This window comes from Myotis daubentonii, chromosome 16 (assembly GCF_963259705.1).
Source record: "Myotis daubentonii chromosome 16, mMyoDau2.1, whole genome shotgun sequence".
NCBI lineage: Eukaryota > Metazoa > Chordata > Mammalia > Chiroptera > Vespertilionidae > Myotis > Myotis daubentonii.
The window spans coordinates 3897497-3924529 of NC_081855.1; the positions used below are offsets into that span (position 1 = coordinate 3897497).

Below are 27033 nucleotides of genomic sequence, written 5' to 3' on the forward strand. Positions count from 1 at the left end.
CGTTTCATTCCCATGAGAATCCGGGTAGGCTGCAGGAAGACGTGAGCCACGCCTGGAACGGCTTGGGTCCCGGCCCGGAGGCGTGGCTGGTACGTCTGCAGACCCGGCAGGTCAGGACGGCTGGGGCTGTGTTCGCGGGAAGGGTCTTCCCCGGCGGCCTGAGCGCCAAGCAGAGGGGACGAACTTCATCCTGGGAGGCCGAGCAGAAGCCACTGCCCGTGGGCCGCGCACGCCCAGTCGCCACCCTCTGCTCACGCGGGGCACCCGGCCGGATCACAGAGCTTCAGGCTTCTTAATCGTCTCCGGTAATATAGTCCTGCCTTATCCGCGAGCCTACTCGTCCTCTTGAGTTTCCTTCTGCCGCTCCCGGAAGAGCGGCCCTCAGACCCAGCTCCAGCTCCAAGCAAGAAGCTAAGCCAATCCCGGAGCGTCCCGCGGCTGCGCACGCACCGAAGCCTCACGTACGTGACTCGGGGAACGTCCGCTACTGGCGGCAGCGGTGGCTGCGAGGGAGAAAGGGGCAGTGAGGCGCTCCGTCAGTGCGTCCAGATTCTGCGAACATCGTGGTTCGGTTCAGAGCTGGAAATTGGTGCTCTTGACCGGGCAGTTCAAAAGTTTCCTTTTTAGCGTCTGAGGGCTTTTCTTCCGGTCGGATCCCCATTCAGGCACCTACTCAGACACCCATTCATCTTTCAGGGGTCCTCATAGCCCTCCCTGCCGCTAATTGACGGATACAGTAGCCAAGGCGACCGCCTGATTGACAGGCGGGATTACCAACCAACTTCCGGAAGCTCCCCTCTGGGTCCGCCCGGCGCGTGGCCGGGGGCCCGTGAAAGAAGTGAAAGCACCGAAAGGGACGGTAACCCGACAACCTAGTCCTAGGTTGTTGGCGATTTCCCGGAGATTGCGCGCTGGGGGCTGAGGCGTTTTTCAGACAGTCGAACGATGCCGTGACGCAGCACAGCAGTAGCGTTGGCAGTGTGAGCGCACCCCTGTGGAGGGAGCCCTTCGGTGTTCTTTGAAAGTGCTCCCTCGGAGTCCTAGCGTGGGGGAGGGGTGGCGGCCGACCAGCGGTTCCCCGTCTGCGCTTGCGCCTGCACCTCCGCTGACCCGGCCCGCTCGCTCGCGCAAGTCCGCTGCGCGCGGAGCCGCGGTGGCCGGCAGCACTGCGCGTGCGCGTTGAAGAGCTTGTTGAGGAGCGGCGCTGGCGGACGTCGGGCGAGCGGCGCGTGACGTCGTGAGGAGCGCTTTAAAGTGCGGGCTGGGCCGGGCGTCTGAGGGTCTGGCCGGGAGTCGAGCCGATTCTTCGCAGCGGCCCTCCGCGGCATGAGGCGCTGCTGGCGCCCCTGCCCCCCGGGACGTGGAGGAGGTGGAGGAGGAGGAAGCTCCATAGCCGCCACCGCTGCATGACTCGCCGCCCCTGAGGTTCGACCCAGCGCCGGGCCCTCAACTCCCCCAGGCGGGTCCTCGTATGGGGACCTGGCGCTGAGGACCCCCTGCCCTCCCGGGGCCCCGGGCCGCGTCCCCCGAGAGCCATGCCCGGCCGCCCCGGCCGCCCCGAAGGACCCTAGAGCAGCGTCGCGGGGCCATGGCGGCCGCCAGCGGTTACACGGACCTGCGTGAAAAGCTGAAGTCCATGACGTCCCGGGACAACTACAAGGCGGGCAGCCGGGAGGCAGCGGCGGCTGCGGCCGCCGCCGTGGCCGCCGCCGCCGCCGCCGCCGCCGCCGCCGAGCCTTACCCGCTGCCCGGGGCCAAACGCAAGTACCAGGAAGACTCGGACCCCGAACGCAGCGACTACGAGGAGCAGCAGCTGCAGAAGGAGGAGGAGGCGCGCAAGGTGAAGAGCGGCATCCGCCAGATGCGCCTCTTCAGCCAGGACGAGTGCGCCAAGATCGAGGCCCGCATCGACGAGGTGGTGTCCCGCGCCGAGAAGGGCCTGTACAACGAGCACACGGTGGACCGGGCCCCGCTGCGCAACAAGTACTTCTTCGGCGAGGGCTACACGTATGGCGCCCAGCTGCAGAAGCGCGGGCCGGGCCAGGAGCGCCTCTACCCGCCGGGCGACGTGGACGAGATCCCCGAGTGGGTCCACCAGCTGGTGATCCAGAAGCTGGTAGAGCACCGCGTCATCCCCGAGGGCTTCGTCAACAGCGCCGTCATCAACGACTACCAGCCCGGGGGCTGCATCGTGTCCCACGTGGACCCCATCCACATCTTCGAGCGCCCGATCGTGTCTGTGTCCTTCTTTAGCGACTCCGCGCTCTGCTTCGGCTGCAAGTTCCAGTTCAAGCCTATCCGAGTGTCGGAACCTGTGCTTTCCTTGCCGGTGCGCAGGGGGAGCGTGACTGTGCTCAGGTAACCCACCTGGGAGGAGGGGCGGCCCTGCCCTGACCCAGGAGGCAGCGGCCGATAGGCGCCCGCACTTTACAGTTCTGACCCACTCCTGTCTTTCATACTTGTAGTAAGAAAGTAGGGACGGGTCTGGGAACCATCTAGAATTCTGTGTCCGGAGGGTAGGTGTGACGTGATCGCGGACTGACTGAGAATTAATCTCTAGGCATCTTTCCAGAAGGCTAATTAGCACTCTCTTTTCCTTTGTGATTTTAGCAAGTTTTTATTCTGGGCCTCCGTTTTCAAGTTTATGTGTTTTTAAAAAAAATGAGTTGAACTTACCATTTCGAAATCTTCCCAACTGTGCCATTCATGGTTTCCTTAACAGAGAAAGTAAACTATTTATGAATTTCTTAACAGAAAATACAGGGAAGGCTCCCCGGAGCATATTTAATTGATACACATTCTCCATTCCCAAGAAGGCCAGTGACTTCCCTGGAATTAATTGAACAGAGTTGTGGTTGGGCCAGGAATAGAGTGCAGCCCACATTTAAAATTCAGTCCCTGTTGGGTGCAGTAGACCATCGGTCCTTCGTAAGAATGTGTTTACCTGTTACCAGGAATAAATGAAACAAAGCGGGTCTCTACCTGGAATTTGGTCTTATAGTTATGTCAGCAGCAGGACTTAGGTTCTTGGCCTATTTCGGGCCCCAGATTCTGCTGAGAATTAGCCAGTGCCCTGGCCCCCAGAGGAGATTGCCGGCTGGAACACCTTCGTTGTTTATATGAAGCAGAACATTATCTGGAAGCTGCCTCCTTCAGCCTTGAAACAAGTAAATCTAGCAATGTATTTCAGTAATCCCCAACACCTCCTAGGAGGTCTAGACTCCAGCTGTTCAGAGAGCTTGGTTGACCACCAAATTCTAGTACAGCATCAGGACACACTCCAGTTTTGTTGTGAGCAGTTTAACCTCTGAAGTGTCGTCAGTGCTGTAGCCCACAGTCATGGGTCGGTGGAGCCCTCTGAATATCATGAGCAGGTCATCTAATTTGAGTTGAACAGCTGAGGCTGATTCCATACCTGGGGTGGCAGCAGAGCCTTGTGATCCTGAAGGCCTCCTGGTGGGAAATTTGGGGAAGTCAGTGGCAGTAGAAGCAGTACTTTGGCTTCCTTATGTATCAGTTGCCCCTTTGTCAATTGGGCTTCTGGCTTCTCAGACCTATACATGGTGCTCCCAGATTGGTGTCTTAGGAGAACCCTTTAGGGTGGGATTTCAGGGCACACCCTCCAAGTGGCTTGCTGTGGAAGACAGCTTGGTGTCTGACTTCATTGAAGGGTACTAGACTCTGAGAGGACTTCATACAAGGGCCATTTGGTCTCTTAATGGGATATCAGTTTTCCACATAGTCACAGGGGGTTGTCATCAGAAGGTCTAACAGTAGTCGGTTGTGTATTGAGATCACAAGGGGCAGTTTGTGACTTTGAGAATCCCCCCACCCCTATACACATGCATACCCCTTTATTGAAGAAGTTTCAGGTTCTGAAAATGCAGGTCTGGGAGCACTTTGTAAAGTATATGTTTGTCTGACCGCTATGCTGTACACCTGAAACCAATACAAAATAATACTGAAAGTAAACTGTAATTGAAAGGTAAAAATATTTTTTAAATGCCAGTCTGTTAGTGATTGGCAATGGGATTGCATCATCAGGAAAATTATCTTCATCTTTTCTTCAAAATAGTAAAGTCCTAAAGGTTTCAAGTCCCTTCTCTGGCTGTGGAGTTCGTGTAGGAGGCTCAGCATGTCCTGAAAAGTGCTGCCCCAGGCTTTGAATCCAGCTCTCATTTGGGATCTCGTGGGCAGTCTCTGAGCTTGCTGTCCCATTTGTAAAGCCTAGTAGAATTAAGTATAGTGATTTTGTGCGTGATATAGGGCCTGGCGCTTAAATGGGTGCTTGCTTTCGTGCACACCCATTTAATGAGTCCCTGCTCTCTCTGGAGAAGCGGATAGGGATTGATAGAGCCTAAAACATGCCTCTTCCCTTCATGGAATTCACAGACCAGTGGAGGCTGCAGATAGTTACAGCCCAGGAAGGCAACTGCAGGAGTGCATTAAAGGGGGGAGAAGGGACATCTTAACCCACTCCCGAGTGCTGGAAGTTTGGGGGAGGAAGTAAGCTGGAGCTTGAAGGGTGACTAGGAGTTAGCTAAGCAAACCCTTTTGGCAGCAGTAGCAGGGAATAGGTAAGGGGCAGAGGTAGGTGCTAACTTGAGGCAGATGAAGTTTATTATTAGCTCTCACATCCGACCTGGACCTGAAGTAGATTCTGGTGCGGCATGCCTTGGGAAAATAGCAGTACTGTTGACATTTTGGGTGGGCTAATTCTTTGTTGTGCTGGGGCTATCCTGTATATTGTAGAATGTTTAGCAGCATCCCTGGCCTCTATCCACTAGATGCCACTGTCACCTATGACAGTACAAAAATGTCTCCAGATATTGCCAAATGTCCCTTGTGGGGCAAAATCATCCTCAGTGGAGAGCCATTGTTCCAGGGTTCTGAACACTCCCACTTATTTAAATCTTATAGCACCTGCCCACTTAGCACTCTCAGCTTACTTGGTATGCAGGTGGGTGAACACCTGCCTGCTTGTGGTTCTTTTCAAATCTTGCTCGGTTCTAGCTCAGCGGTTCTCAACCTGTGGGTCGCGACCCCTTTGGCGGTCGAACGACCCTTTCACAGGGGTCGCCTAAGACCATCCTGCATATCAGATATTTACATTACGATTCATAACAGTAGCAACATTACAGTTATGAAGTAGCAACGAAAATAATTTTATGGTTGGGTCACAACATGGGGAACTGTATTTAAAGGGCCAGAAGGTTGAGAACCACTGTTCTAGCTGGTAAAAAGGTGATGCTTTCTTTCACTTCCTAGTATGTATCCCATCCCAGCGGTGAGAAGTTGTGAGGCTGCCATTGGAAGGGAACGGCTGATGAAGAGTGGTTCTCTGTAGATGGGGAAGGTTTGTAGTAATTCTCATTTGACTCAGACTTCAGTTGCTGGTGGCAGCGATGTCTGTACTTGTTCAAGGCAACATGGCAGGAATACACTTTTATATTTAACTAGAGGCCTGGGGTGGGATCCCTCAGACTGGCCTGCGGGGATCGGGCCAAAACCCACTCTCTGACATCCCCCAAGGGGTCCTGGATTGCAAGAGGGTGGTTCTCGGGTGACGCACCCTGGAATCGGGCTCCCTCCTCTCTGGTTCTGGGTGTTGTGTCACCCGAGAACTGCAGCTGCCAAGTCACCACAGCTCCTGCATTGAGCACCTGCCCCCTGGTGGTCAGTGCATACCATAGCTACCAGTTGGAGCATCTGCCCCCTGGTGGTCAGTGCACGATCATAGCTACCGGTTGGACAGTTACTTAGGCTTTTATATATAGAGATAGTTGTCAGCATGGATATTAGTGTGTGGCACACATTGACTCAGCAGTGTCCAACTGTGGGCATAGAGCAAGGCCTCACAGACCCTTCTGGAATAGCTTCAGACTTCTTTCCAGACCCAGTTAGCAGTTGTTTTTTCCCTTTCCTATGTTGGGTTTGGTTGGACCCTCTCTTAATGCTGTTCTCTAGGGAACTAAATATATTTCACCTCCTCTTCATACCACATTCCTCTCCTATTCCTTGAATGGGCAGATTAAAACATATTTCAGTTGGGTTAATTAGAATGACTACCTCAGCCTAATTGCTTACTTGCTGCTACTTTTAATCATTGCTGCATGGTCAGTGGTTGTGGTAGCCATGAGCCTAGAGACCCAGGCCTTAGCCATCTGTCTGGAAATGACTATCTCACCCAGCCATGGGATAGGAAGAGGGAAGCTCAGCCTGTGACTTCTAGTAAATAGTTGATAATTGGGTGGAGTGGGCACCCCTGTCAGTTCTGGGCTAAGGGCTGATCTTGTTCAGCGGGTTGAAAGCAAAATTTAGGTTTCTGGCTTAAAATAGTTGGGAAAGTAGGTTATATAGGTCTGGGCCACATCTCTTGTGTGGAAACTTTCGATTCCATGGGAGGGGAAGGAGCCTCAGGATCAAGTCAGGGCTGTGCATTCTTGGGAGGCACTCTGGGCCAGGGGAGTTGGCTGACCTTGGTTCTGCCAGGCCTGACAAGAAGGCAGAGGGCAGTGAAGGAAAGGAAGCTAGTAGGCAAGCCATGGTCTTAATCTTGGAGCTCAGAGCAAGCAGAAAATAAATAGGCCATAAAAATTGCAGGGTTTGCCCTGACGGGTTTGGCTCAGTGGATAGAGCGTCGGCCTGCAGACTCAAGGGTCCCAGGTTCGATTCCAGTCAAGGGCATGTACCTTGGTTGCGGGCACATCCCCAGTAGGGGGTGTGCAAGAGGCAGCTGGTTGATGTTTCTCTCTCATCGATGTTTCTGACTCTCTATCCCTCTCCCTTCCTCTCTGTAAAAAAATCAATAAAATATATTTTAAAAAAAATTGCAGGGTTGGATGGGCATTTTCAGCTGGGCAGTTGTGTGCGGCTATTGCTGAGGTATTGCTGAGGCTAGTGAAGCCCCAAGGAGAGATTGGATCTTGTCACCAGGAAACATAGTGGACTTTTCTTCCTAGCCCTCATTACCTACTCTCCTATCCAAAATAAAAATGCAAAAGCCAGTGTAGCACACTGAAACCAGGAGTTTAATTATAGTTCCAGAGTCACCACCTTAGCTGTTGACCTTGAGCAAGTTACTTAACCTCTCTGGGCCTTAGTTTTTCCTCTGCCAGATAGGGCTGTTAATACCATAGGGTTGTTATCGAAGATTGAATCTCTTCCATACTATGGAATGCTTGAAGTTTAGGTAAAGTGTCTCTGGAGATGAGCTGCCTTCTCTGCTCAGCTGCTCCATCTATACCTTGGTGTATACAGAATTGGGACTCAGAGAAGGTTGACCTTCTTTGTAGGAAGCTTTCCTACAAATTAGGCAATGTGTCTTCTTGGAGGTTTGCCTAGGTGGCTGACCTGCTACCCCCCAAAAACCTAAGCTTCTCAGCCATGCAAAAATCACTGGATGCTGCCCAGAGCAGGTAGCACCAGCCAGAGGGAGGCTGTCACAAGGCCAATATCTTGGCCAGGCCCTCCATCTCTGGTTTTATCCTGCGCCAGGTAGGGCACAGAGTAGAAGGGGAATCGTGGCCATTTTGGAAATGTGCCTTAACAACTCAGTCTCCAAGACTGTCCCCTAGAGGAGAAGTGTACAGTCCCTTATCATTGAGTTTTTCAGATTTCTCATTTATCCTGCACCTAATCCACTGAGGAATGACTTGCTGTTTTGCAGATGTAGAAACAGGCTTCAAAGCAGTAAAAAAGTTGAGCTCAACACACATGTCATTGTGTCCACTGTATGCAGAGATGAGTAAGAACTTTGCAAAGCTTTGTCTTGTAGGAAAGATATTTTCCATAAGGCTACATGTAGTAGTAGAGAGGTGTGGGTGGGCAGTGAGGGGGACCCAGCCCTGGGGAGTTGAGGGGTCACTCTAAGGCACAAAGCTAGTGGATGACAGAGCCAGGCTCTCTTGAGTCTTGATGCTTGCAGCATACTACTCACTGCTCCTTGGGGGGCTCAACCCAGGCAGGCTGACAAGCATGAGGTATTTCTTCCTTTCTCTCCTCTATGAAAACAAAAGAGCAGGAGGCACTGGACTTTGCTTTATGCCCAGGGTAAAGCTGGACCCAGGCATATTAAGTTTCAGGTTGGCAGACTAGGACTTGCAAACAGGTTCTCTTATGACAAGTAGGTTCCTTAGTAGTAAGTAACTTACCCTCTTGGTCTCTGCTGGACACTCTGCTGAAGGTTGGCCAGACGAGTGTCCCTTGATCAGGACTTTGAGCCTCCGCTCCCAGCAGAGCCTGATACTCTGAGGAGGGCTTAGTACATTGTGTCACAACTGCCAGGAAGTTCTAGAAGACCAGTGCTAATGAGCTTTTCAGGAGGGTCAGTGCCGTGGCCATTTCTGTAGGCCTCTGTAGTCCTACCTCCTCACTAGTTCTGAGGCCTGGGCTCTGTGGCTTGTTTTACGTTCTAGAGCCTTTGGGGCACGGGGACAGTCAGGATTTGGCAAACATCTGGATTTTCTCCAGAACTGTATTAAGGGAGTGGTTCCTTGTTGGAGATGGGAAGTCAAGTCCCTTGGTGTAGTGCCTGCAGTAAAGTCAAGCAGATTGATAACACTTGTTAACAGTAGGGAAGGCTGCCTGTAGCCAGTACTGCAGATTTAGGCCATAGAAATGTGCCTTGAGAACCTTTGGGGAATTGAATTTAGCTCTTTGAGGAAGTCCTGTGTTTACATGGGACTGTCTTGCAGCCCAGATCTGCACTTCCCCAGTGTGGAGTGCAAGAATGTAGGAGGGGACCTAGCCCTGGGATTAGGGCCCAGGAGGCCTCTGCTGCTGGCAGATCCCTGCATGGGGAGCCTGGATCATGGCTTCTTGGTCAGGAATCTACCCCAGGTTCTGGCTTGCCCCCGGGTGGTCCAGGGCCCTCTGGTTTGTGTCAAATGTTTAGTCTATGGGAGTGGGGTGCCATGCTCTCAATGAGGGCATGTGATGGGGCTTGGGAAGCTGAGTTTGCTTCCAGAATATCAATAGGAACGATGTTAGCTGTGAAGAGGACAGTCATCTACATTTATTGGTCGGTGAGCAGTTTTAAAATCATGTGTCTGATGAAAACAGGAATTTGAGTGTCACAGCTGTCTTCAAGATTTTGGATTCCCCCAAATGGAGGTTTTTTTAAAGCTTTTATTTTTCAAGTAGACAGATCCTCTTTGTGAACATTGCAGTCAGTGCTGTCAGCGTTTAACTTGGATTCCTCTGCAAGCCAAAGGGTGGGGGACAGGGAGAGAAGGAGGAGGAGGAGATACTTGTCTTGTCACCAAGGTCTGGCCTGAGTCACTCCAACTGTCTCCAAAGTGACAAAGGTGTACCCTTTCGGTGGCCCTTGAAAAGAAGGACTCCTCGCTTGTACAGGGGGATTCCTGCTTTGGCTTCTGCCTTAAGGCTCTTCTTTGCCTCATCTCAGGTTTTCCTTGCATGGTTTCAGAACAGAAATGTTATTTACCTCTCAAATAATGGGGCCCACAGCGGCAGTAAGACCTGGGCCATATTTTTCCTCCTTCTCCCTCCTCCCCCCCGAACGTTGGTTGTCTGATTACTCTCCATGCTCACATGCTCTGTGTTTTTTTTTCAGTGGATATGCTGCTGATGAAATCACTCACTGCATACGGCCTCAGGACATCAAGGAGCGAAGAGCAGTCATCATCCTCAGGAAGTAAGTGCCCTGGTCTGGCACCTGCTTGCCTGCCTGTCTGAAGATCTAGGTTTGGGTTGCCTTAGAACTCGGCTCCTTTCTATCAGTGGCATGACAGTGTAAAACCTGAGAGAAGGAAAAGGCTTGTAAGGTCTGGGGGGTTTTGTGTGTTTTTATTTATTGACTAGAGGCCCGATGCACAAAATTCCTACAAGAGTAGGCCTTCCTTCCCCCGGCTGCTGGCACCAGCTTCCCTCTGGCACCCGGGACCTGGGCTTCCTCACAGCCCGGCTTTGTCCGGAAGGTCGTCCGGAAGGATGTCCAGTCTAATTAGCATATTACACTTTCACAATTAAAGATTTTTAGAGAGAGAAGCATTCACTTGTTTTTCCATTTATTTATACATTCATTGGTTTGTTCTTGTATGTGCCCTGCCTTGCAATTGACCTTGGCATATCAGGACGATGCTCCACCAAGCTACCTGGCCAGGGCAGGTCTGTTTTTGTTTTTTTTTTTAATTGAATTCTGTGAGTATAAAGTTGTTGTATCTCTTCTTCATCAGAAATTTAAGTTCTGTGGCTATTTAGTGATTTTAGTTAGGACTGAGCAAAAGCCCATGCTCTCAGTGTTTATGGGAACAGTCTTAAGATAAGATTTGGGGAACACTTTTCCAGAACCTCCCCTTTTCCCCACCTCCTTCGTTCTGATTTGGCATGTGTTTCTGTTGATTATTTTTAGACTGTGCCTTAGCAGCCTGCTTTTAAAATGTCCGTGTTTTCACTTTGGGAAGGAGCAGAGAGTGAGGAAAGGAAACGGAGGTGGGAGGTTAGGCTGCAGTGTTCAGCAGGTGCATAACTGTTCCTCTTCTCTGGCCAGGAAGTCAGGGGTGTACTGACCAATACTGCCAAAACTAGCCTGCCCTGCAGTTCTTTCTGCTCATGGGGTGAATGCACTGAGCCAAGCAGACACTGGGTCAAGGTAAACTTGCCTGTAGAATGGACTCCTGAGAGGCAAGGTAATTGCCCAAGATCAGATAAGACATCAGCGAGCAGAGCAGGACTGGTGCTTAGACCCTAGCTGGCGCAGGATGTCCTTAAAGCTTGCCATCTTTTTTGTTTTTGTCAATCCTCCCGACAATATTTTTTTCCATTGATTTTTAGAGAGAGTGGAAAGAAGTCGGGGGAGGGAGAGAGAAACATTGATGTGTGAGAGAGACATCGATTGGTTACCTCCCACATGCACCCCAACCAGGGCCAGGGATTAAACCTGCATCCCAGGTACGTGCCCTTGACTGGGAACCAAATCCATGACCCTTTGGTCCGTGGGCCAATGCTCTAATCACCTAGAAACACCAGCAGGGCTTTTTAAAATTTTTTTTAAATAAATATTCTTCAGAACAGTTTCAGATTTACAGAAAATGGTGAAAATAGTACTAAGAGGTCCCATGTACCAAGCACCCCATGCCCCCCTATTTGTTAACATATTATGTCAATGTGGTATTTGTATTACAATAAAAAAATTAATAGATCCAGGATTCTTAATTAAAGTCCATATTTTATTTAGATTTCCTTAGTTTTTTCCTAATGTACTTTTGTTCTAGGATTCCACATTACATTTAGTTGTCATCTCACCTTAGACTACTTGGCGGTGACTGTTTCTCAGATTTGCCTTACATATGATAACATTGATGGTCAGGTATTTTATATAATGTCTTTCAGTTGGGATTTGTCTCATGTTTTCCTCATGGTTAGACTGGAGTTATAGGTTTTGAAGAGGAAGACCACAGAGGTATAAAGCACCACTCTCCTCAGTGTCGTGTCTAGGGCACAGGACCTTGATAATGAGCTTGATCACCTGGCTGAGGTGGTGTTAATCAGATTTCTGCATGCTAAAGTTATACTAGTTCCCTCTGTCCATACTGTCTCCTTAGGAGGGACGTCACTGTGTGTAGCACATGCTTAAAGAGTGGGGAGTTAGCTCCTCCTCTGTAAGGGGGAGTAGCCCCACAAAGTACTTGGAATTCTGAACAGGAATTGTTTCTTCTCCCCTACTTGTTTATATCTTTACTAGAGGCCCGATGCACGAAATTCGTGCAAGGGGCTTGGCCCTCGCAGCTGCGGCAGCTTGCCTTGGCCCTCGCCTGGGCCCTCACAGCCCTGGCTTTGTCCAGAAGGTCATCTGGAAGGACGTCCAGAAGGTCGCTCGGCTGTCCAGTCTAATTAGCATATTACGCTTTTATTATTATAGATTCAATCATTTACTTATTGGTATGGATTCATGGGTAGTTATTTTATGCTCAGCTTGTTCTAGGTTTTGCCTTTAAGTCCTTATTTCTCACTTGCCTTTTTTTTTTTAACTTCAGTCAATAACTTTGGTATCTTGACCCTTTGGGCCTAGAACTTCAGAATAATGTGATGAAGTCTCTTTGGTGTGGTTCTGCCACTTCATCAAGTCAAAACTGTGAGTGTGTTTTATCATATGTAGAATGGAGATGATTTAGACCTATGGTGCAGGCAGAGTACGAGGCATATTTGGGAGCTCCAGACACGGGTCAGCTTGGCAGCTGGCAGCCTCTCTGTTCTAGCCAAAAGAATGTTCCCAGAATTCATCAGAAGAAGGGTTTTTATCTGCCTTTCTCCTTTCTTTTCCTGTGGTTCCCCGCACAGGCCAAAACCCAGAATCTGGAAGTGATGGAGTCCAACGTATAGGCCCTTTCTGGCCTCTCCAGTCATTTCTTCTCAGTCTATACTTGACAACTTCAGGTGCAGCCGGGGACAAGTGGTATGCCCAGAACGAACTACAAAGCAACTCCTAGGGTGATACAGAACCAGAGCAGAACTTTTCAAGCTTCTCAAAATAGGTTATCTTGGAAATCTTCACTGGAGGTGCAAATGGAGGTGGCCATAGCCAGAGCATCAGCTGTTTCCTGCTTTTTGTAAATTTATTTTTTTTTAGTTTTTAAAATATATTTTTATTTATTTCAGAGAGGAGGGGAGAGGGCGAGAGAGAAACATCAATAATGAGAGAGAATCATTGATTGGCTGCCTCCTGCACAGCCCACACTGGGGATAGAGCCCACAACCTGGGCATGTGCCCTGACTGGGAATCGAACCCTGATTCATAGGTTGATCCTCAACTACTGAGCCTCATAGGTCGGGCTGTTTCCTTCTTGAATGGTGTCTCCCATACCTGGCTGCCTGGGATGACTAAGTTAGATACTCCTTGTAGAGCTATTTGTCTATACTCTTACCAGTTCCTCCAAGAAGCTCTTTAGCCAGCTGGGCCCCTGGCAGTAGTCTGACCTCAGATAATGGCTATTATAGGTGACTGAAGGTCTTTGACCTTCTGACTTGAGTGGTCCCAAGAGCCAGCCAGGTACTAGGCTGGAGGGCAGACACACAGCTTTTGGTGTGAGAGGGCTGAAGCGTGGGAAAGTGCTCCCCAGCTTCCCTAGGCAGCTGAGGCACAGGCATCTCTGTTTATAGAATAAAATCCAAAATCCTTGTTGGTCTCTGCCTATCCATCCAGCCAGCCTAATCTCTTCTACTCCTCACTTATGTTACAGTGCCTGCTTTTCCTAGTATGGTCCTTGGACTTCTGTCCTGGACTCTTACAACAGTGTGGTCTCTGTTGGGAATGCTTTCCCATATAACACGTTCAGCTTCTGACCTACACCCTACCCTCCAAATGATCCACATTCACACACTGAACATTGGTTAACCTAGCCATCCTTCAAGGCTCAGATGTTGGTTGTTTTGACATGCAGGGAGCATTATATACACACATGTGGCCCTCTTATACCCTTCCTGCTTAAATTGTCACAGCCAGTACACTTAGCATTGTGAACTTCCAAATCTGCTTTCTGTAGGGACAGGGAGAGCCTTATCCATCTGGGGCTCAGCATGAGGCCTGGCTCAGAGGAAGACAGTTCAGGCCGAAGAGGAGCAGCTCCAGAGTAGCTGTAGGGGCTTGTCTTGGAAAAGGGCAAGCTGGTGACAAGATGAAAAGGGGAGCATCCTGGCCCAGGCATTTCCCAGACATCAGGGATATGGCCTTAGTGCGGCACCTGACTAACTTGATGTCTTTTGTGAAGTCACGTTTAAATGAGTAGAATTTGGGCATTGAGCTGGCCCTACTCATAGGCAGAGGGGTATAGCCAGTCTGTCTCCCCACTAAGTTCAGGAAAAGATTACACAGACTGCTGAGCAAAGGCCTAGGGCAGTGGTTCTCAACCTTCCTAATGCCGCGATCCTTTAATACAGTTCCTCATGTTGTGGTGACCCCCAACCATAAAATTATTTTCGTTGCTACTTCATAACTAATTTTGCTACTGTTATGAATCGTAATGTAAATATGATATGCAGGATGCATTTTCATTGTTACAAATTGAACATAAAGCATAGTGATTAATCACAAAAACAATATGTAATTATATATGTGTTTTCCGATGGTCTTAGGCGACCCCTGTGAAAGGGTCGTTCGACCCCCAGAGGGGTCGCGACCCACAGGTTGAGAACCGCTGGCCTAGGGCCTCTGTCACTGGCTCAGGTCAGTCAGCTGGAATGGTCTTTCTAAGGGCCTTTTGGGGAGGAAATGGAGGGGTGGCTGCCAAGTGCTTTCTGGCTCAACAAAATGCAGCTCCTTTGAATATGGGTGATGCTGAGTCATCATGCACGTGGTGCCATCATTTCTCACAGGGAGGACTGGGATGTTGGGGTGGCCTGAGAGCTTCTGTAGGAGTGGAATCTTTGGGCTGCAGCTTAGCTTTATAAAACTAGTATGTTTGGGGGCACTACCAGTAAATGGCTGAGTGAGGCCTAGAACCTGGCTCTCCTGGTGCTGAGTCTTGTGGTCCTTTGGTGGATGGCACAGTGGCACACCACACGTACGCCCTGCTCCTGCCCTAGTGTGTCACTGGGGTGTATGCTATGATTTTAAGAAACAAACTCACATACAGAAGGGCTTTCTTGCTTCTGCTGTGCAAGTAGAGAGCTAATTGATGAGAGTGTTTTAAGTGAGAAGGGGGCTGCGCTACAGAGAGTGGGTTGCAGGCTGGTCAGATCTTCAGCATCCCCCAGTTTCCCTGAATGTCTGTTTCCCAGTCCACTCAGGGCAAGCTGCCCAACATGCATCTTTGTCAGTCATTGGTACCCCAGGCGGGAAGCTGGACCTAACCGTCATGAAGGTACAGTTAAAGTTTTAAATTACTGCTTAGAGAATGAAGCGGCTCATCAATTTCTGGGGTATAGCAACTCATCACAGGGCAGGTGGTAGTGGTGTCCCATTTTTTTCCATGATTCTCTGGTGTGCAATCTTCTGTAGGACCTTGTGCGCTGCCCCATGCCACGCACTCACCTACTATGTGCTAGGCATTGGGTAGAGCGCTGCCTGCACATTAATTCTCAGAGTAGAGTGTGAACGCTGGAAAGGGGTCAGGTTGGAAGTGAACTGCCTCTGGTGATCTAGCAAGTTTGGAATGATCTTTGACTGGGAATTTCTGACTTGGAAACATTAAGCATCTACCATGCACAAGGCACCCAAGGCAACTTACGTCCCTTGGTGGTTGGTATGTGATAGGTGGGCATTTTGCATGCCAGTGCAGCACAAGCTGAATGAGTACTGTTCTAGAAGCACAGAGTGTGTTCCCTGGATATAAAATACCTGCTCCCCCAGCACCAGCCAGGTGGCTCAGTTGGTGGGAACAGGTTCGATTCCTAGTCAGGGCACATATCTAAGTTGCAGGTTCAATCCCGGGTCAGGGCATGTACAGGAGACAACGCATCTGTTTTTCTCTCTCCTCGCTCCTTTCTCTTGCTCTAAAAAAATTTCAATAAAAACATATCCTCGGGTGAGGATTAAAAAAAAATTATATCCAGCTTGGTAGGTTTGGGGAGGGTGTTTAAGAAAGGCTTGAGAGCACGCCCATGCCTTTCTTCCCTCTCAGGTGTATCTCCTGAACCTGTTTCCAAGGCCCTTTTCTCTGATTTTCCATGAACCAGAGCACCCCCGCATGGCTCACTTCTTTCTTGTAACATTTTTGAGAGCCAATGTAGCCCTGCCCAGGCTCTCCTGTTGCTTCTTATAACCTAAGCTCTTCCTCATTTCACTGTCTCTAGCTTTAATAAACGTATTCTCAAAATTTAAAAAGCTTGGTGATCTGGCCCCTGTGCTAGACACTGCTTGTTAGGCAGAAATGATAAGCTCAAAGACAGGAAGTTTAGAGGACCTCTGTAGCTGAGGGGTGATATGGGAGAAGGAGGCCTTGGATCAACACTTGATCTCAGGAGAGAGCTCTGGACTCTCATGGACTTCTGGTTGGTGACCAGGGCATCCAATCCATTAGTCTTCAGGAATCCCGAGGCTTGTATACAAGACTTTATTCCTGCATGGGGTGCTCTACAGTTCACTACATAAAGTGGCTCAGGGAATACACTTTCTGGTCAAATGGTGCTCATCTCAGAGTAGGCTGAAGCTGGAAGAAGCAGCTGGAGTATCATTTGCCAAGTGTTTACCAAGGCTGGTATGAGCTGGGCTCTGTGCCAGTACCAGGAAAGGGGTCTCTTCTCATTCCCTTGTCCTTTGGGGAAAGGCAGACATTTAGCACTTCACCAGGGAGTGGCTTGGAAGGCTTTCCAGAGACATGCTACCTGAAGGTAGTCGAGGAGGTATGGGCTTCGCACAAGCACAGAAGAGGCTTAGGGGCAAAGACAGTTCAGGCAGAAGAGATGCTCTTTACAGAGGCTTGAAGTCTGGGGACTCGGAGGTAGTCCATTCTGGAACACAGAGTAGAGATGGGTTGGAGCAATTGATACAATCTAAGACCGTCAGAGAAGACTTCGCGCTGTGCAGAGAAATCTGGAGGTGCTGGGGAGCTGCTGAAGCATGTGAGCAGTGGGGCGAGGGATTTGCAGGCGAGAAATTGTCTGGAGGAGGCTGAGCTAAATGGCTTATTTGGTCATTCAGGTCAAGGGGTCTCAGGGGTCAAGGGAGACCCTCCCTGAAAGCTCTAGTGTGAGGCTGTGTGTGTGGATGAGCTCAAGGGAGGCTGGAAGGCACACTCAACTTTGCCTCTGAGGGGATGGGGATGAGGAGACAGCTTTGGGCCAGGCCTGAGACATCATCCCCCGAGACTCCTGCCATCGCTTCTGTCTTCACGATTCTTGTCTCCTGTGCCAAGGGTTAGCCCACCTTTCTTCTCTGGTCCGATGAGTGTGTGTCCACATGGCATACACCCGACCCATTGGTCACTCAGTAGACAAGGGCGTACTCAGATATGCCCACCACATTGCTTCCTGCCTCCCTTGGGAAAGCCAGGCTTTACGGCACAAAAGGGTGCTTGGTGAAGGTGGAGCCAGAAGTTGGAGTGGTTGGCAGCAGACCCTGAAGCTCAGACTGGTGGTGGTCTGTCTGCACGGCCCTGTTCGGCAGTGATGCAAACCCACTGGGCTTCAGAAGCCATCGTAGGGTTGTAGCTGTGTGACTTAGGCAAGTGACTTGGTCTCCAGTTCAGCATTGCTTCCCACCTTTGCAGTGGGTATGAGCCTCCCTAGCAGCTTCTCTGGAGGATTCCGAGTGATAAAGGAACAGAGTCAACTCCCCATCCCCTCAGGTCACGTGGTAATGTGTTACATTAATGCTGTCATCCTCCCTTCGTTCTGGCTTCCCCTATACCAGTGGTTCTAACCTTCCTAATGCTGAGACCCTTTAATACAGTTCCTCATGTTGTGGTGACCCCCAACCATAAAATTTTTTTCGTTGCTACTTCATAACTGTCATTTTGCTACTGTTATGAATCGTAATGTAAATATCTGATATGCAGGATGTCTTTTCATTGCTACAAATTGAACATAACTAAAGCATAGTGACTAATCACAAAAACAATATGTAATTATATATGTGTTTTCCGATGGTCTTAGGCGACCCCTGTGAAAGGGTCGTTCGACCCCCAGAGGGGTCGCGACCCACAGGTTGAGAACTGCTGCCCTATACCAAGGCTCAGTCCCTGCCTTGTTAATCCTCGCTTCATGTGCCTGTGGTGCCTTGCTGTGACTGGGGGATGCTGACTCAGATCTGTGATGCAGGTCTTCGTTCCTGTTGCCACCTGAGGGGGCCCAGACCTTACTGCTAGAACTGGGCTTCCTTACTCCAAATCTGTGGCTTTGCACACTGAACCTTAAATGGCCTGGCCTGAAGAGGGGTTTGGTCTGAAGTTAAGCTGCTGGTGGGCTCTCGGCTTGGAATCTGGCTCTAGCCTGGCTTCCTGCAGCTTTATGGCTTTTTGGATGTGGAGGGAGGGCAAGAGCTTCTCCAGCATTTCTGAGATATACTGTAACAGCCCCAGGGGATGGGTTGGGAGCCCTTTGGAGCCCCAAAGCTTATACTGTCCCCAAAATGAGTACATGATGCTGGACTCTGGTAGGGCCACTTCTGATTATCCCTCCTCTGAGGGCTGCCCCGTGATAACAACAGAACAGTCATGTGCGGAGAACAGTACCCTTTCCTCACTTAGGCAGCTAGAGAGCAGCAAAGCCAGTCCAGGTCCCTGTCCTGTCTCTCCAGTCTCAGCTGGTTGTAACTTTCTTCCCAGCTTCTCCAGCAGTCCTAGAACCCTAGTGAGGGGCCACCACCACTGTGCCCGGGCTGCCCAGGCAGGCCACTCAGCTGGTAAGCAGTTTTAGGGCGGGGCAAACAAGGACTTGGCCTGTGCCAGCGTGGCAGGATGTGCTTGTGTTTTCTGGCCCCCGAGGTGTGTAGTTTGGGCTCTCCTCGTGGTGGCTCTGCTGCTCTCTTGCCATCTGTCACTAATCCAAGGAAACAACTCCAGGGAGCTAGGCCCTGCCCACCAGGGCTTTCTGTATCAGGGGCTTTTCTGCCCTGAGTGTGTGGTCCCTGGCACCTGTGGCGTCTTAGTGTAGGATTAGTTTAGTGGTGCCAAAAGGAGATGCTCCTCCATGAGGCTTCAGACCCTGGGAGTCCTTGCAGTCAAGCTTAACGGCTAATGTCTTGTTTGGTCTCATCTCTGCTGCCTGGACCTCTCAGCATAGGGATATGAGGTCTGGCCCGATAAAGAGGGCTTCGGGGAGCAGGTGATTCTAATTCCCACCTTCATGTCTGGGTGTTGCCCAGCACTACCTCTTCCTGGTGCTTCTCTAAAGAATCCTAGGACTTATCTTTGGTTTCTAGACCCTCAGAACTAAAAGAGGCCTTAGAGCCAGTCACATTTCCTTCTTTGCTCAAATGGGGAAACAGGCCCAGAGAGGGATGGTGATCACGGCTGGATTTTCTCTTGCTATTCGGTCCTCCTTCCCTGAGCCCAGAGTGGAGGCTGAGGCTGGAAAAGCTGTGCCCCTCTGGCCTCTGCCTCTGTGAGGCCAAAGCAAAGGGGCAGGGACCAGTTATGTTGCCTTCCTGCCCGCTCGTTTGAGCCTGAGGGCGTCAGAACATGTGTTCCGAGCTAGAAGGTGTCCCCTGCTGCTCTTAGGAGAAGACCCCTGCCCAGGTTCAGAGCCCTGTGACTCTTGCCTGGCTGGCTTGGAGTCTCACCTAGGCTTAAACCTTTCTCCAAGACTTCCCGGACACGTGACTTACTATTCTGACCCAGCTTCCTCCATCTGTTTACAGCAGGCCAGCCAGTAGGGGTAGGGGGAGCTGCGAAGACTGGGTGCAGTTGTTACCAAGAATGCCAGGCAGACTAGGGCAAGACACCCTCTGATCCCAGCCCCCCTTCCTCTCAGTAATTTTGTGAGGATGTCCTTTGAGTCTTGCCCTGATCACAGCACCTTTTTCCTCAGAACCAAATTACTACTTTGTGCCCAGCAGCCTATGGGAAATTGCCTTTGGGGCCTTCTGCCAGCTGTGTACCAATTACCCCCCATCCCAGGCCTCTCTCCTGCTCCTTGCTGTACCAGCCTGACTTGCCAGCCTTCTCTGTACCATGCAAGGAGCCTTGGGCTTCTTTGAGGTTTCCCTACTCTGGCTTCAGATCACTGCCCTGATACCTCCCGGCCCAGCTTCTCCAACCCCTCTTCCTTGACTCTGCTTGCATCTTCTTCCTTTACTAGGTAGGCATTGTAGTCCTTGAGATTCATACCCGATGCTCCGTGAGAGCTTGCCATCAAAAGCCCTTGGCCTGGTCAGTATCCTGGAATAAACAGAAGCTGCCAGGTGATTGTGGTGGGATGAGAGCCAAGTACATGAATGTGGAGTTGGGCCTGGGCTCTCCTGGCTCTGCCACAGCCTCTGTCCCTGAGTGAGAGTGGGGGGAACTCTTACTCTGTTCCCCTCCAGCCCTTCCATAGGCCTGGCCAGGAGAACCTTCCTGCCTGGTATTTAGGCAAGGGTGAAGTTGTCTGTTGGAGTATGTTGGTGCCCACTAGAGGGCTCTCAGTCCTCTGGCAGGTGGAAATGTCCAGAGGACCTCTGGGCCTGAGGCTGCTTCATCCAACTCAAAGAGTGCCCTGGGATCTTTTCCCTGGGGCAGCCGATTTCTGTCATGGAAGTCTCCATACGGAAGTATTCTTGTTCCCTGCTCCTAAGCCTGAACTCAAGAAGTGTCTTTGGAAGTCAGCCAGACCAATCCTTAGTTGAACCACAAGAGACAGAGGCACAGAGCCGAGCTTCTGGCCTCCCCACTCAGCCTGCCTGGAGAGAGAATTGGTCTGCTAGGATCCATACCCCCACCAGAGGCCCCGTGATGACCCGATGCCTATTTCTTTTTTCAGGACTAGATTAGACGCGCCCCGGTTGGAGACCAAGTCCCTGAGCAGCTCCGTGTTACCACCCAGCTATGCTTCAGACCGCCTGTCAGGAAACAACAGGGACCCTGCTCTGAAACCCAAGCGGTCTCACCGCAAAGCAGACCCCGACGCTGCTCACAGGTACTCAGCTTAGCACCCTCAACAAGGCTAGCCAAGCAGCCCCATGGCCTAGCTTCAGGGTGAGATGGATAGGGAAGCGCCTGGGGTAGGTGGTTAGGAGCCTGGCATTGCCCACATTTCTCAAGCTTTACGTCTAGTTCCCCTGGGCTGGTGGCATTGGTGCCATTCACACTTAACCCCTGATTGCCTGTATCCTCAGAGAGAAGAGGTTAGGCCCAGACTCTGACAAGTGGGAATGCTTCATGGCCTGCCCGTGATTTCCCTTTTCCAGTCCACCCAGACAAGCACTCTTGTGGCTTATACTTAAATGTGAAAGCCTGGGACTCGGAAGCTAGTGGGCCAGACCCATTTCAGAAGGATTGGGGATGGTTCCTGAGGAAGTACTGTTTAAGCTAAGACCAAACAGATGAGGAAGACCTGTGGGCAGGGCAATGTAGGCAGGAGATACTCATGGGCCAAAACACTGAGGCAGGAAGAACTTGGTGGTTTCAGGGGCTAGTGGGGTTGGTGGGCAGAGAGAAAGGGGGAGTAAATGGGGGGTTGAGAAGTGGAGGGAGATGGCAGGACCGTGCAGGGTGTTAGGCTGTAATAGGGAGGGCCTTTTTCTATCCAAACAGCAGCCTTGGCAGTGTCCTTGGGCACCAGACTCAGAGCCATGCAGACCCCACAGGGTACTTAGGAAGTGTCTCAACGAGTAGGAGTGACCACTAGCACTTAGTGGACAGGGAAACAATGCCATTGCTTCTGCCAGTACAGCCCTCTGGGAGAATGGTGGTGAGTCATCCTGCAGATGAGGGTCAGAGCTTGGTGCAGAGGTGGGAGGCCCTGCGGCCATGCCAGCCTCTTCGTAACTGCTCCCACCCTGCCCCTTGCAGGCCTAGGATCCTGGAGATGGACAAGGAAGAGAACCGACGCTCAGTGCTGCTGCCCACACACCGGCGGAGGGGGAGCTTCAGCTCTGAGAACTACTGGCGCAAGTCCTATGAGTCGGAGGACTGCTCAGAGGCCGCGGGCAGCCCCACCCGAAAGGTGAAGATGCGGAGGCACTGAGGCCCACTGCATCCTCTCGGGAACTCTGGTTAATCCTCAAGTAGCCACCCCCTTTTTGTTTCGTTTTGAGGGGTTTTGTTTGTTTGTTTGGACCCTTTCATTTTTCCTTGGTTTGTTGCCTGTTGAGGCTAAAGAACAGAATTGGTTCCTGGTTTTCCTCTTGGATGGAAAGGCTGACAGCTCACCCTGGAGTGGCTAGTAGAGGAACGCGGGGCAACCATCATCAAGTGGGGCTGTGCCAGGCTGGTTTATTTAAAAGCAACAAAATGTTTTGGTTAAGAAAATTCTTGTTTTGCTTTATATGTAAATTTTCTCAGTGTTGTGAATGAAGTTGTCCCTGTAACCGCGCCGCCCCCCCCCCCCCCCCATGTTTAAGCTGGGCTGAGGTCTCCTGGGCCTTGCTGTCCTGTCTGTCACCTGCTCTCCAGGCTCTGGAAAGTCACACAAACACCTTCCTCCTGCTGCAGAATCATTCAGGATGACTGAGCAGGCGCTTCAATAGTGCCAGCCTCTGCACCCCAGAGCTATTGGCCGAGCCCAGGGCTTCCTCCATGCCCACTGGCCTGCTTTGCCTACAGGTCCCTGGCTGCAGCAGTCCTGACCTCTTGCCAAGAGCATACCTCTGCTGGATTGCTCCTTTCGGGCATATGCGTGTGATTGTATGGAACAGTTAGACTGGCCATGTTGGGACAGTTTTAGAAATTGTTTCTAGCTAGAAGGACTGGTGTCCTTCCAAGTCTAGCATTTGGGGTATGGAAAATTGTTGTGGTGTGTAGCAGGATTTTTGTTTAGATTTTTCCCCCCTTCGGTCTCGTTCTTTTCCTTTTCCTTTCCTTTCGTCTACATTGGCCAGTTTGGGCCTTCTCCCCATGTCACCCCCATAGAAAGGTGTCTGCCCCTCTGCCTGCCTGCAGCACACATCTAAGGCCAGAGCCCAGGTCTGCAGACTGGGTCAGTGTCTCTTCCGCCTCGGGGCATGGGAGCTGGGGAAGGGGCTTTTAAAAAATAGTAATAAGAGGGGGAAAGTAGTCTTTGGCAGTTGCCACCTCCTCAGATTCTCGAGGGCTGTGAGGTTTTGCTGGTCTAGATTTGTTAGAAATGTTTCCTTGCTAGGCCTGAGAGCAGATTCCCCACGTTGCCACCACCATGGGGAGGACCTTGTTTATAGAATCCTAGGTCTGGGGCTGCAGAAATTGGGGGCAGCCACCATTAGGAAGCCCTTCTCAGGGCCAGAACTCCTTGGCCAGCGTGGATCCTCAAGTTGGAACTGCATAACTAAGGCAGTTGCATTTTTTTTTTACAGCTCCCCCTCCCCCCTCAATGATTTGTAGTTGTGTGTGCAGCACTTTGCCCTGATATGTGTGCTCTACAATAAAAACCAAATCTAATATATTTTGAAACAGTTGTCTGATGCTATCATAAAAGAGGGCTTGCCTTTGGTGCTTCCTTCATCCCTTCATTTTCTCTTTAAACTCTGAATGGGGGGTTGGTGGTGAGCAGAGTTTATTGTCCACTAGGGCTCCAGAGGAGATGACCAATCGCTGACACAGGCCCAGGGGCTGAAGGTGGACTGGACTTCTGCTTTTTCTCCCACTCCCAGGAGCCAGGATCCTACCCTGCTGAGTTCTGGAAGATCCTCTTCCTAGGGGTGATCAGAGGATGTGTGCTAGTGAAGGAAGGACAGCATGAGCAAAGGCAGGGGGGAGAGCCTGGTCTTTGTAGAAGACACACAAGTGGTTTTGCTCATTAAACAAATAACTGAGTTCTTATATTCTGGGCAATCCCACACTGTGGCCCCAATAGTGAGCAAAACTATCCTGGTCCTTGCCTTCAGAATTCATACCAGTAGAGTTGTGGTGTATGGACACAGGCAGACATTTTGCGATGGAATGGGATTGGGGCCCAGAGGGTTTTAATACCTCCAGATCCCAGACCTGGCTCCCAGGTTCTGGTTAGGGGCTTTGGCCTAGAGTCGTCTTCATTTGCTTCCAGTGCCCAGAGCCAGTCTGCGTGGCCAAATTCTTATTGTGGAAACCTGGAAAGCCACTTAACTGCCCATTTAACAGAGGAAAGTCCAGATCCAACAATTGTCCAGCCAGGGCTCATTCCTGCAAATCGGTAACAGATCCGGCCAGTTGGGCCTACAGGGGTCAGCCACTGGCTGCAGACCGGGCCCTGGATGCCCCAGAGAGGAGACATTGGAGCTGAGAGGGAAAGTAGTAACTTGCCAAAGATGAGCTAGAGTATACACGTAGAGGTGCGCACCCACCCCTCTATGCCTGGGCTCCTGACTAGGAGCATGGAATGGGGGCTCACATGGAAAGCTGGGAAAGAGAGGGCTCTTCTGTAGCTGTGACAAAGCCAGACCCTGGTTCTTCCTAGTCCCTGGGTGAAAGAGGCCCTTTGCCCTGCAGGATTGAGGGACAGGAGAACTTAGAGAAAGAGGGTCCCACCCTAGCAGATCCTGCTGTGTCCTTGGCATTAGTCTCTGTAGCTGTACAGTGGCTCCTTGGCACCCCATCTCTTGGACTGTGATAATCCCTTGAGCAGTCCCCAAGCCTGCAGAGACCTTAAGGGAATGGGAGATCCCCTACCTGACTGTTCCCAGCCATCTTCTGGGGCACCAGCTGTTTGGGCCAGCTGCTATGTCCCATCAGCCTGCCCCCAGCCCGGTCTTGTACACAGTAGGTGCTCTAACAACATCTGGCACCAGTTCTGCCCACCTGGGGAGCCCATCTCATTCCTCCGACCCTGTTGTGTGGTGGGGGAAACTTAGGTCCAAAGTCATGTTCATTCAAAAAATGTTTGAGTGTCCTATTGTGTACCAAGCTCTGTGCTGGGTGTTGAGGATACAAGACAGACCTGGTATATGTCATATACACACATGTTATTATAAATTGTACTGATATAAAAGATGTATAGCACATAAAGTACAAATAAAATATACAATATTCTTTATCATAAATTTGTATAGCCAGTTTTTCACAGAATGCTTTTGTTGATTTTTTTTCTGAATTCTTATATTTATAGCCTACCTGTGGTACTAATTCAACCACGATATGGCAAATGGAGTTCCATCCCATCTATTTGTATTAGTTTTCTGTGGCTGCAGTAACAAATTACCACAAACAACAGAAATTTATTTTCTCACAGTTCTGGTTGTCAGAAACCCAAATCGCTATTACTGGGTGTTGGCAGGCTATGCTTCTTGTGGAGGCTCTAGTCCTTACCTCTGGCAGCTTCCGGTGGGCGTGGAAACTCCTGGACGTACAGCCACGTGGCCTTCTCTTCTGTGTTTACCAAATCTCCCTTCGCCTCCCTCTCCTCAGGACACTTGTGTGATGGGATTTAGGGCCCAGCTGGAGAACCAAAAATAACCCCCCATGTAAAGATCTTTAATCACATCTGCACGGTTAAAAAATGTAAAATATAAAACATGGATAAGTTCCAGGGATTAGGACCTGATATCTTTGGGGGCCACTGTTAAGCCGACTACACTGCTCTTGTACCAGATTCTCTTTTTTTAATCCTTACCTGAGGACATGCTGTTATTGATTTTAGAGGGAGGGAGAAACATCAATGTGAGAGTGAAATACTGATCCGTTGCCTCCCGCACATGCCCCAACTGGGGTCAAACCCACAACCCGTGTATGTGCCCTGACTAGTAAACTCTCGACATTTTAGTATATGGGACTACGCTGCCACCAACTGAGCCACACTGCTCAGGGCAGCAGTTAATTTATTATCATTAAATTTGATACATGACATACAGATTTCTCATCGTTGAGCAAATGGTTAACTGGATTGAAATTTCTCAGCCTCAGCACTACTTTTAAATTTAATCTGCATCCTTAATATTTTTCCACCTATTTAAAAAATTTTTTAAATTGATTTTAGAGGAAAGGAGAGAGAAACATCGATGTAGGAAACATCAATCGGTTGCCTCCTGCATGCGCCCCAACTGGGTATCCAACCCGAAACCTGGGTATGTTCCTTGACTGGAAATCAAACCCACCACCTTTTGGTGTACGGGATGAGCCTCCAACCTTCCGAACCAGACCAGCCAGGTTCCATCTGTTTCTTAAGTCTAGACCTGTGCTGTCCACTATGGCAGCCATTGGAAAATTTGCCTGTTGAACACTTGAGATGTGGCTAGTTTGAACCGAGATGTGCTTTAATAAACACCAGAATTTGAAGAGTTAGTAATGAAAAAAAAATGTAAAAGATATCATTAGTTACTTTATATTGATTACATGTTGAAATATTGTGGATAATACCAGGTTAAATAAAATATACTATTTAAATTAATTTCAGCTGTTTTCCTGTTACTGTTTTAAATCTGGCTACTCCAGAGTTTAATTAGCCTGTCCAGCGTGGCTCAATGTTGAAGCGTCCTGTACACCAAAAGGTTGCGGGTTTGATATTCCCAGTCGGCATATACCTAGGCTGCAGGTTCGATCCCTGGTTGGGGCACATGTGGAAGGCAACTGATCAATGTCTCTCTCTCCCTCCCTTCCTCTTTCTAAAATCAATAAAAATCTATCCTAGGATGAATATTTTTTTAAAAAAGAGCACAGACAATAGCAAAATACAGTGAAATTAGGAAGTGCTTAGTTTTGAACATTACTTTTGCTTTTAATATAATATAGTTTTAATAATTTAATTTTTAATAATGGTTTTATTTTAACAACTGACTTGCAAAAATTCTTAAAATTCCACAGTTGGCTCTTGGAGCCATTATTGGGCATTGTGGGGACTGGGGTCCTCTAATTAGGTTTTAGGGTGCTCATTGTGCAGTTCTTCCCTGTGCCCACAGTGGGGCAGCAGAGTCCAAGTGACAGTGCTTCAGAGTGGGGCAGGGGCAGCTGTCCTTTGCTTTGGATGGGGAACTGAAGCTCAGGGGCAAGAATTTAGGATCCCTACTATTGCCCTCCTCAGCCAGGGGCCTCAGGACTCACAGGGCTTTGCACATGCTGGTGCTCTCTGCCTTAGGAGCCTCCAAGGGCTGCCTCTGGGCTCCCCAGACCACTGGCTACCCTCAGCATAGCCCAGAGTGTCCTTGTGGGCCCAGTGCTTCCACTCCAGGGTGGGAGAGTAGGCCCTCATTCCCACCTTCTCCTGGACTCTCACTGTGAGACCCTGTTCAAAAGGTCTTATTTAATTTGGGACCTGGGCTCAGATTTTGACTCTACCATGTACTGGCTGTGTGATTTGAGGCAAATGACTTCACCCCTCTGACCCTGGTTTCTTCCTTGTAAAGTGAGCATAGGATTGAAGGAATGACTGTGGCCCTTGGCACAGACTAAGTGCTCAGTGTTGTTAAATAGCAGCCATTACTATTTACCCCCATTGTGCAGATGAGTAAATCGGGGCCAGAAAGAAACAGGAACTTGGGGCCACAGAGAGGAATGAAGCACAGAACTCCACCTTCCAACAGGCCTGTGACAGTGCCCGCCTGCTCAGCCCCTG

At 50.1% G+C, this 27033-nt stretch overlaps 1 protein-coding gene and 1 long non-coding RNA gene across 3 annotated transcripts in view; one reads left to right on the plus strand and one right to left on the minus strand.

The window, feature by feature from the left end:
- ALKBH5 (alkB homolog 5, RNA demethylase) lies at positions 1-24529 on the plus strand. 2 transcript variants are annotated; one of them, XM_059668390.1, is made up of 4 exons: positions 38-2358; positions 9578-9658; positions 20359-20514; positions 21390-24529. In XM_059668390.1, the coding sequence occupies exons 1-4, from the start codon at positions 1589-1591 to the stop codon at positions 21562-21564; spliced, it is 1182 nt and encodes a 393-aa protein (XP_059524373.1). In that variant the 5' UTR covers positions 38-1588; the 3' UTR covers positions 21565-24529. The 2 variants fall into 2 exon arrangements, with proteins under 2 accessions (XP_059524374.1, XP_059524373.1); XM_059668391.1 differs by lacking the exons at positions 20359-20514; positions 21390-24529 and adding an exon at positions 11708-11985 and having other exon boundaries at positions 1-2358.
- The window catches only part of LOC132217925 (uncharacterized), a 10374-nt gene continuing 4978 nt past the window's right edge, over positions 21638-27033 (minus strand). The window contains exon 2 of the long non-coding RNA XR_009449043.1: positions 21638-24923. This is a non-coding gene — a long non-coding RNA (uncharacterized LOC132217925). The remainder of the gene's footprint in view (positions 24924-27033) is intronic.